Source organism: Rhinopithecus bieti, unplaced genomic scaffold, assembly GCF_001698545.2.
Source record: "Rhinopithecus bieti isolate Rb0 unplaced genomic scaffold, ASM169854v2 scaffold_32008, whole genome shotgun sequence".
Classification (NCBI taxonomy): domain Eukaryota; kingdom Metazoa; phylum Chordata; class Mammalia; order Primates; family Cercopithecidae; genus Rhinopithecus; species Rhinopithecus bieti.
The window spans coordinates 2,712,885-2,722,148 of NW_016814433.1; the positions used below are offsets into that span (position 1 = coordinate 2,712,885).

The window sequence follows — 9,264 nt, forward strand, 5'->3', positions numbered from 1 at the left end:
GGCCCTGAAGGGAAAAAAGCCTGCTTCCCAAAACTTACTTTTATTACTGTACAAAAGCACACTCTCCCTCTTTTTGTCTCTCCCACCAACACTCCCCACCCCCCACCCAAGAGGACTATACATGGAGTGTAGGGACAGAGTGACCAGAAGGCCTTTGTCCGGCACCCTGCCCACAGGCTGAGCTCAGCCCCAGGCCCTTTCAGGCATCTAGACACGCCCACAGCCTGTCAGGCTGGGGCGAGGAGACTCCAGGTCACACATACTCCTTGGAAGAGTTGGACTTAGGGTAAGAGCGGGGTGCATGGTACCCAGCCTTGCTCTCATTCCTAGGACAGGAACAGGAGAGCAGTGCACCTCCCAGGATGACTAGGGCAGACCCTGCCCAGCCAATAAAGATGGCAGGGCCAAACTCATACCTGTGAAGAGAAAGGGGTGGTTAGAAACCCTGGCCTGCCTCTGCCCTCCTCCCTATCCCGGGGTCCAGACCTGTCCCCTTAGGAGGCAGGGTTTCTAGACTTACTTAATGTTGGTAGGGATCAAGGGGTTATAAAAGTCTGTGACAATCTGATGGCCATACCAGGAGCAAGCTATCAAGGCGGCAAGACCTGGAGAGAGAATGAGGGGTTTCGGTATAGTGAGACCCTAAACCGGCACCCTGCCCAGCCTCGCTCCTCCCAGATGGGAGAACCCTGGGGCTCACCTGCCACAATGAAAATTATGCCTCCACCCATGGCTATACGGGCCTTCTTCACTTTGTCGTCTCCCCCACAGCGCGTGCACTTCATGCCCATCGTGGCCACAAACATGGCCAGGAAGCCCAGCACCAGGGAGACCACCATTAGGGCTCGAGTGGCCTGCATAGCCGCTGCGGGCCAGGGGAAAGGGCGCCGTCATTGCTGGAAATGCAGGTTGCTCCAGCCTTCGTGCCGCCGGCCGCGCCCACTAACCCCTGGACCTCGTCTGTCCGGCGCCGTGTTCTGCCGCGGGCCAGGGGCGCCCAAGTGTCCAAGGCCTGGGCTAAACGGGCAGGTCCCCGCCCCTCCCAACACCGCGGCCTTCCTGCTCCCGCCCCGCCCTCTCCGCTCAAGGATCCGCCCGGGGCGCCGGGGTTTCGGTGAAACCGCCCTGTATAGGGGGAAGGGTGAAAGGGGCAACGAAGGGAAGCCGAGACGGTGGCCTGAGCCCCGCGCGGCGCACATGCCGGCCGGCGGCCCTGCTCTGAGCCCGCTATCGAGGCCACCGGGTTTGTGGCTTCGGCTAATCGGCCGATAAGATTAGAGGCCGCAGGCGGCGGCCCACTGTGAGCAGCCGCACCGCCCTTCGGCCCTCGGCGTGCCCGGTGCCCCGCGCCCCGGGGTCGTTTCTCTCTGAGAAAAGGGCGGGAGATGACGGAGGCCGTGGCCTGCCCAGGGATTGGGGAGGGGACGGCCCCGGCCTAAGAACCGCTGCTCGGAGCCAGGGACTAGGCTGGGTTGGGGGGCGGAAGAGGACCGTGGGCGACCGAGGTGCGCGCCCACGTGCAGCCGCCAGAACCCCGGCTCGCTCCCGCCCAGCCTCGCCACCCCCACCCGACCACTTCCTCGTCTTGCAGCTCCCCGGCAACCCAGGGCGCCCAGCCATGGGGCCTCGGCTCTCCCACGCGCGCCACCCCGCCACCTCGGTCCGGGGCGCGTCCGCCCCCTCGGTCCCGCGGCCTTACCGGACAGGGCGAGCACCGAGTCGTACATTTTGCAGCTCATCATCCCCGTGCTCTGCGTGACGCAGTCCATCCACAGCCCCTTGTACATGGCCTGGGCCGTGATGATGTTGTCGCCCGCATACGAGCTCATCTGCCACTGCGGGATGGCGGTGCAGGCCACCAGACCCACCCAGCCCAGCAGGGCCATGGAGAAGCCCAGCAACTGCAGGCCCGAATTGGCCATTTCCGCCCTCAGAAAACACTGGGGGCGCCGGGCGGGAGACCCTACAGTAAAACAAACGACACTTGGGGGGCAGCCCCACGAAAGAAAACTTGAGGTGGAGTTTTCCGGTCACCCAAAGAGACAAAAAGAGTTTGGGTCAGGTGAATGCAAATCTTGTCACCGAAGTACACACAAATCGACCCCTCCAGTGAAGCGAAGGCCTCGCAGCAGAGGGAATAGGATACGCCGGGAGGGTGGTTCCAGACAAAAGCGGTCCCCGAAGGCCAGGCGGTTCCCTTTGGCGCTCTCGGCGACCCTAGCCAAACAAAAGGTGGAGGGGCCGTCTGGGCGCGGTTCTGGGCGCCGGCAAGTCCCAGAGTATCCTGGGCTGTTAGTCCGAGGCTGCGGTGCGCAGTGGAGGTGGCTCGGAGGTGAGCCAGCAGGTGCGGGCGGACAGGTGGGGCGCACCTGAGTATATGTAGGGCGTCGGGGGCGCGGCCCGCGGGCCCCGGGAGCGCGGGAGGGGAAGGCGGGACCGGAGGGGCGGCCGAGGGTGACCTGACGTCACCGAAGGGACACTCACCTGAACCGGAAGTCGTGGCCCCCACCCCCTCCTTGCCCAGGTGAGGAGGAAGAAACCTGAGCACCAGGGTCACGCCCCTTCGCTTGCCCGGTTTTGACCGCCGCTGGGGAGGAGGCGGTGGCTCCCCGGGAGTCCCAAGCTCCGAATTAGCCCCTCCGGACTGGATTTCCCTCGAACACCGGGATGCCCCTTCCCTTCTTCCCAACAGGTGCGCCTGGGACGCTGCGGGGCGCCCCTGACCAGCCTCGGCGCCGCCCTTTCCCCGCCGGGTTCTGTCCAAAGTGCTCTCTCCCCGGCCTTGCTTTCGCCCCCACCCGCTGCTCTCCTTTTTTTTCTGTCTCCTACCCTAGTCGATCCCACCTTCGGGGGCCCTGGCCCGATCCCTGAGAGTCGCCCCCTTCAGCACCCGCTTCACTGTCCCGGTTCTCTGGCTCTGCTACGGACACCCGGCTTCTGAGCGTGGCTCCCCAACGGCCCCACCTTCCTGTGCCCCCATTCCAACCCGACATGACTTGCAGCCTGAACCCTTTGCACTCAACCTCCCCACCTACCACTAGCCCCTCCGGCATCAAGGCTCCCAACTGGAGGAAGAAACCACTGGGACCGAGAGCCGGCCAAGGGTGGGGACCAGGGTGAGGGCTAGGTCCGAGTCTTGGCCACACCCATCGTTCCCCTCCCTTAGAGTCTTTTCAGACCTATCCTCCACCTTTCCCACCCCTCCCCACGCTCGCCCGTTTCTGTTTCCCTCCCGAGCCTGGGCTTGGACTGCCTATTGCTGTGCACACCCTCACGCCCTCACTGTTCCGTCCTCCCTATAATCTGGCTCTCTAAGGTGGTCGTCCATGGTCCCTCACCCTGCAGTCTTGCTCTGTCTCCCCAAAGCGTTGCTCCCTCCTTCCTCCTGGCACCCCTTCCAGCCTTTTGCTCCTTCCTCCTTCATCTTTGGTCATCTCAGACCCTTCCTGCCTTTCCTGCTTTGGAGCTTCCTATTTCACTCCTTGTCTTGTTTGTTTGTTTGTTTGTTTGAGAGGGGAGGGGTCTGTGTTACCCAGGCTGGAGTGCAGAGGTGCAACTCGCAGCTCACTGCAGCCTCACCTCCCGGGCTCAAGCGATCATCCCGCCTCAGCGTCCCCAGTAGCTGGGACCGCAGGTGCACACCACCATGCCCAGCTGAAGTTTTTGTATTTTTGGTGGAGAAGGGGTTTCACCATGTTGCTCAGGCTGGTCTTGAACACCTGAACTCAAGCAATCCCCCCACCCCCGCCTCCTAAAGTGCAGGATTACAGGCGTGAGCCACCGCACCCAGCCCACTCCTTGTCTTTTCGTTTACCTTTACGCCTTGTCTCCAGTCTCCTTGGAACCCAACATCAGCAATTACTTTCTTTCCTCTTCTTAGGTGCACACTGCACTTTCCCCACCCACCCTGCCCAGTTTCCTCCCAATCTTCCTACTACCCTCCAACCTCCTCATACTTCTCAGATTCTCACATACCCTGTTTATTCTGGCTCTGTCTCATTTCGTTTTCCTCTCTCCGTTTTTTACCTCAACTTTCTCATGTTTTATATCTTTTTTTGCCCTCTCAGACATTTTTCTCCTTCCTTCATTTATTCGCTAAACATATTAAAGGCTCCCTTACGCTAAGCTAATTGACCTGCTTTTGTATAAAATGAAGACCTTCATGAACTCTTTTTTTTTTTTTGAGACAAGAGTTTTGCTGTTGTCACCCAGGCTGGAATACAATGGCATGATCTCGGCTCACTGCAACCTCCACCTCTTGGGTTCAAGTGATTCTCCTGCCTCAGCCTCCCAAGTAGCTGGGGGTACAGGTGCCCACCACCACGCCCGGCTATTTTTTTTTTTTTTGACACGGAGTCTCGCTGTCTCCCACGCTGGAGTGCAGTAGCGTGAACTTGGCTCACTGCAATCTCCGCCTCCCGGGTTCACGCCATTCTCCTGCCTCAGCCTCCCGAGTAGCTGGGACTACAGGCGCCTGCCAGCACACCCGGCTAATTTTTTGTATTTTAGTAGAGACGGGGTTTCACTGTGTTAGCCAGGATGGTCTCGATCTCCTGACCTCATGATCCACCTGCCTCAGCCTCCCAAAGTGCTGGGATTACAGGTGTGAGCCACCACACCTGGCCTTTTTTTTTTTTTTTTTTTAATTTTAAAAGACTAGTCAGGTGCAGTAGTGAGAAGGGGATGAGAGTAGAAAAAGAAGTTCCATCTGTAACTGATTGTGAACAATCAATTGAAATAATTCACTGCCTTCAGACCAGCTGAGATTTTCTTGAACATTTTCCTTTAAGCTCTAAGAAAAATGTTTGTCATCACTATATGTGGCTTCTCTCCAAACTCACTGCCGCCACCCTACACCAGCCCAAGGCTGGACACGGCAACTGCCTCCAAACTAATCTCCCTGATCCTTTTAAACTGATCCTTTTAAACTCTATTCTCTGGAGTGACCGCTTCTTACCCACTCAGAGCTTTGTCATTTCCTGTTTAAAATCTTTCAGTGACACTCGTGTTCTTGCCAGTAAGTGCCACACCACGGCTGACCTGACGGCCTCAACCACACTGGCCTTCTCTCTGTTCCTGCCAACTGAATTGCCTTTGTACAGTCTGTTCTCTGGGTCTGGAAGCTCTTCTCCATCCACTCCCACCCACCTTCCTCTATCCAGCTAACCAACTCATCCTTCAACTATCCCTCAAATATCACTTCTTTTAGAAAGCCTGGCCTGAGCACCCCACCCCAAACTGAGTCAGATCATCTGCATAGTACTCTCACGGCTACCAGTACTTTGCTTTCAAAGCTCTTATCACAGTGTGAAAATACTATATTTACTTTATGTGCTTATTTATTCAGTATCACTATCCCCACTGTACTGTATGCTCCAAGAGGGTAGAGACTTGTCTGGGTTTTATCACCAATAAATATTTGAAGAATGAATGAATAAATTGCAAATAAATAATGTTTTCATTCACTGTTCAACAAATATTTTCTTTTTTCTTTCTTTCTTTTTTTTTTTTTTTTTTTTTCTTTTGAGACAGTCTTGCTCTGTCACCCAGGCTGGAACGCAGTGGCGCAATCTTGGCTCATCACAACCTCTGCCTCTCAGGTTCAAGCAATTCTTGTGCCTCAGCTTCCCAAGTAGCTGGGATTACAGGCACGCACCACCATGTCCAGCTAATTTTTAAAATATTTTTAGTAGAGATGGGGTTTCACCATGTTGGCCAGGCTGTTCTCGGACTCCTGACCTCAGGTGATCCGCCCACCTTGGCCTCCCAAAATTCTAGGAGGAAAAATAGCTGGGACTACAGGCGCGAGCCACCACACCCAACCCTCAACAAATATTTCCTAAGTGTCTATAATGTGCCCAACATGGCAAGGCACAGTGGTTATGTCTGTAGTCCCAGCTACCCAGGAAGCTGAGGTGAGAAGATCACTTAAGCCTATAAGTTCGAGGCTGCAGTGAGCTGTGATCATGCCACTGCACCCCAGCCTGGGCAACAGAGGGAGATTCTATCTCTAAAAAAAAAAAAAAAAAGTGCGGCCAGGCATGGTGGCTCACGCCTGTAATCCCAGCGCTTTGGGAGGCAGAGGCAGGAAGATTACGAGGTCAGGAGTTAGAGATCAGCCTAGCCAACATTGTGAAACCCTATCTCTACTAGAAATACAAAAAATTAGCTGGTGGCAGGGGCCTGTAATCGCAGCTACTCAGGAGGCTGAAGCAGGAGAATCGCTTGAACCTGGGAGGCACAGGCTGCAGTGAGCTGAGACCACATCACTGCACTCCAGCCTGGGCAACAGAGCAAGACTCCATCTCAAAAAAAAAAGGGGGGTGGGGGCCAGGCAAGGTGGCTTACACCTGTAATCCCAGCACTTTGGGAGGCTGAGGCGGGCAGATCACAAGGTCAGGAGTGCGAGAACAGCCTGGCCAACATGGTGAAACCCGTCTCACTAAAGATACAAAAAATTAGCTGGTCGTGGTGACACGCGCCTGTAGTCCCAGCTACTCTGGAGACTGAGGCAAGATAATCGCTTGAACCCAGGAGGTGGAGGTTGCAAGGTTGCAGTGAGCCGAGATCACGCCATTGCACTCCAGCCTGGACGACGGCAAGACTCTGTCTCAATTAAAAAAAAAAAAAAAAAAAAAAAAAAGCCTGGGTGCAGTGGCTTATGCCTGTAATCCCAGCACTTTGGGAGGTCAGGAGTTCAAGACCAGCCTGGCCAACATGGTAAAACCCCGTCTCTACTTAAAATACAAAATTTAGCCAGGCATGGTGGTGGGCGCCTGTAATCCTAGCTACTCGAGAGGCTAAAGCAGGAGAATTGCTTGAACCCGGGAGGCAGAGGTTGCAATGAGCCAAGATTGCGCCATTGCACTCTAGCCTGGGGGACAAGAGCAAGACTTCGTCTGAAAAAAAACAAGGATCAGTCACTATAGTTGACCCTGGAAATACAGCAGGAAACAAAACAGATAAGGATACTGAACTCATGTAACTTATTTTCTAGAAGGAAGAAGCAGGCAATAAAGACATAAACAAAACAGTGCATGTTTTGAAGGCAATAAAGCAGTGTAATGTGATGAGGTTCAATCTACTCTAGGATGAGGTCAGGGAGAACTTTTTGAGGAAATGACTGTTAAATAATAAGCCAGAGGCTGGGCACGATGACTCATGCCTGTAATCCCGGCACTCTGGGAGGCTGAGACAGGTGGTTCACCTGAGGTCAGGAGTTCAAGACCAGCCTGGCCAACATGGTGAAAACCCATCTCTACTAAAAATATTTTTAAAAATTAGCCAGGCATGATGGTGTGTGCCTGTAATTCCAGCTACTCAGGAGGCTGAGGCAGGAGAATCGCTTGAACCTGGGAGGCAGAGGTTGCAGCAAGCCAAGATCGTGCCATTGCACTCCAGCCTGGGCGACAAGAGCAAAACTCCATCTCAAAAAAACAAAAAATAATAATAGTAAGCCACGAGAGAACCATATTATAGGCAGAAGGAACAGCAAGTGCAAAGGCCTTGTGTTGATTGCCCCTTTGAGACTTACACTAATTAATTTAAAGCAGAATTTCTCAACTTTGACACTGTCAACATTTTTTCTCCCTGCTATCTCTATTGCCATTTTGGGCTAATTTTTTGTTGTCTTGCATATTATAGGATATTTAGGAGCATCTCTGACTTCTATCAATTAGATACACCCTCCCCTGCACCTAAGTGTGACAAAAATGTCTCCAGATATTGCCAAATATCCCAGGGAGGAGAGGAGCAAAATGGGTCCCAGTAAAGTGTGACTGGTGAGCATCATTGTGGATTTTTTTTCCTCTAATGGCCTTGAAGTAAGTAGTTGGATAACAGGATCCAAGTTGGACCGGACGCAGTGGTTCACGCCTGTAATCCCAGCACTTTGGGAGGCCGAGGCGGGCAGATCACCTGAGGTCAGGAATTTGAGACCAGCCTGACCAACATGGAGAAACCCTGTCTCTACTAAGAATACAAAATTAATCGGGCGTGTTGGCGCATTCCTGCAATCCCAGCTACTCGGGAGGCAGAAGCAGGAGAATCGCTTGAACCTGGGAGGCAGAAGCAGGACAATCGCTTGAACCTGGGAGGCAGAGGTTACAGTGAGCCGAGGTCTCACCATTGCACTCCAGCATGAGCAACAAGACTGAAACTCTGTCAAAAAAAAAAAAAGTAAAAAAAAGGATCCAAGTAGATGAATAGTTGAAATTAACTAGGGTTGGGTGTTACTAAAAAGAGGAAGAAGGAATTTTATAATATTTTCATGAAAGTGATTGTGTTAGATTATACATATAAATTGGGTAAGAGGGAGAGCAAACACAAAATAGTTGGTGGATAGTGAAAAACTGGTAGGATCAATGGTTTAGAAGTCCCCTGAGGTGAAAGAAGTGAGGATACATGAGGCTGGGCATGGTGGCTCATGTCTGTAGTCCCAATACTTAGGGAGGCTGAGGTAGGTGGATCACTTGAGCTCAGGAGTTGGAGACCAGCCTGGGCAACATGGCAAAACCTCATCTCTACCAAAAAAATACAATAGCAAAAAGTTAGCCAGGCATGGTGGCTGGCACCTGTAGTCCTAGCTACTCACTTGAGAGGCTACGGTGGGAGGATTGCTTAAGCCTGGGAGGTCGAGGCTACTGTGAGCCATGATCACACCACCGCGCTCCAGCCTGGGCAACAGAGGGAGACCCTGTCTCAAAAACAGAAAAAAAGGGGCCAGGTGCGGTGGCTCAAGCATGTAATCCAGCACTTTGGGAGGCCGAGGTGGTCAGATCACAAGGTCAGGAAATCAAGACCATCCTGACTAACACGGTGAAACCCCGTCTCTACTAAAAATACAAAAAAAATTAGCCGGGCATGGTGGTGGGCGCCTGTAGTCCCAGCTACTCAGGAGGCTGAGGCAGGAGAATGGCGTGAACCCGGGAGGCAGAGCTTGCAGTGAGCCGAGATGGCGCCACTGCACTCCAGCCTGGGCAACAGAGCAAGACTACGTCTCAAAAAAAAAAAAAGAAAGAAAAAGAAAAAATAGAGAGAGAGAGAAAGGACTGGGCGCGGGGGCTCATGCCTGTAATCCCAGCACTTTGGAAGGCTGAGGCGGACAGATCACGAGGTCAGGAGATCAAGACCATCCTGGCTAACATAGTGAAACCCTGTCTCTACTAAAAATACAAAGAAAATTAGCCGGGCATGGTGGTAGGTGCCTGTAGTCCCAGTTACTCGGGAGGCTGAGGCAGGAGAATGGCATGAACCCAGGAAGCC

The 9,264-nt window shown here is 53.5% G+C and overlaps 1 protein-coding gene across 2 annotated transcripts; it reads right to left on the bottom strand.

The window, feature by feature from the left end:
- Nucleotides 1-20: 20 nt before the first annotated feature.
- Nucleotides 21-3,122, bottom strand: CLDN7 (claudin 7). Of its 2 annotated transcripts, none has more exons than XM_017850415.1 (5): nucleotides 3,036-3,122; nucleotides 1,700-2,217; nucleotides 701-865; nucleotides 521-605; nucleotides 21-416 (listed from the first exon to the last, which is right to left on the bottom strand). In XM_017850415.1, the coding sequence occupies exons 2-5, from the start codon at nucleotides 1,920-1,922 to the stop codon at nucleotides 254-256; spliced, it is 636 nt and encodes a 211-aa protein (XP_017705904.1). In that variant the 5' UTR covers nucleotides 1,923-2,217; nucleotides 3,036-3,122; the 3' UTR covers nucleotides 21-253. The 2 variants fall into 2 exon arrangements, with proteins under 2 accessions (XP_017705904.1, XP_017705905.1); XM_017850416.1 differs by having other exon boundaries at nucleotides 2,485-3,081.
- Between the last annotated feature and the right edge of the window lie 6,142 nt (nucleotides 3,123-9,264).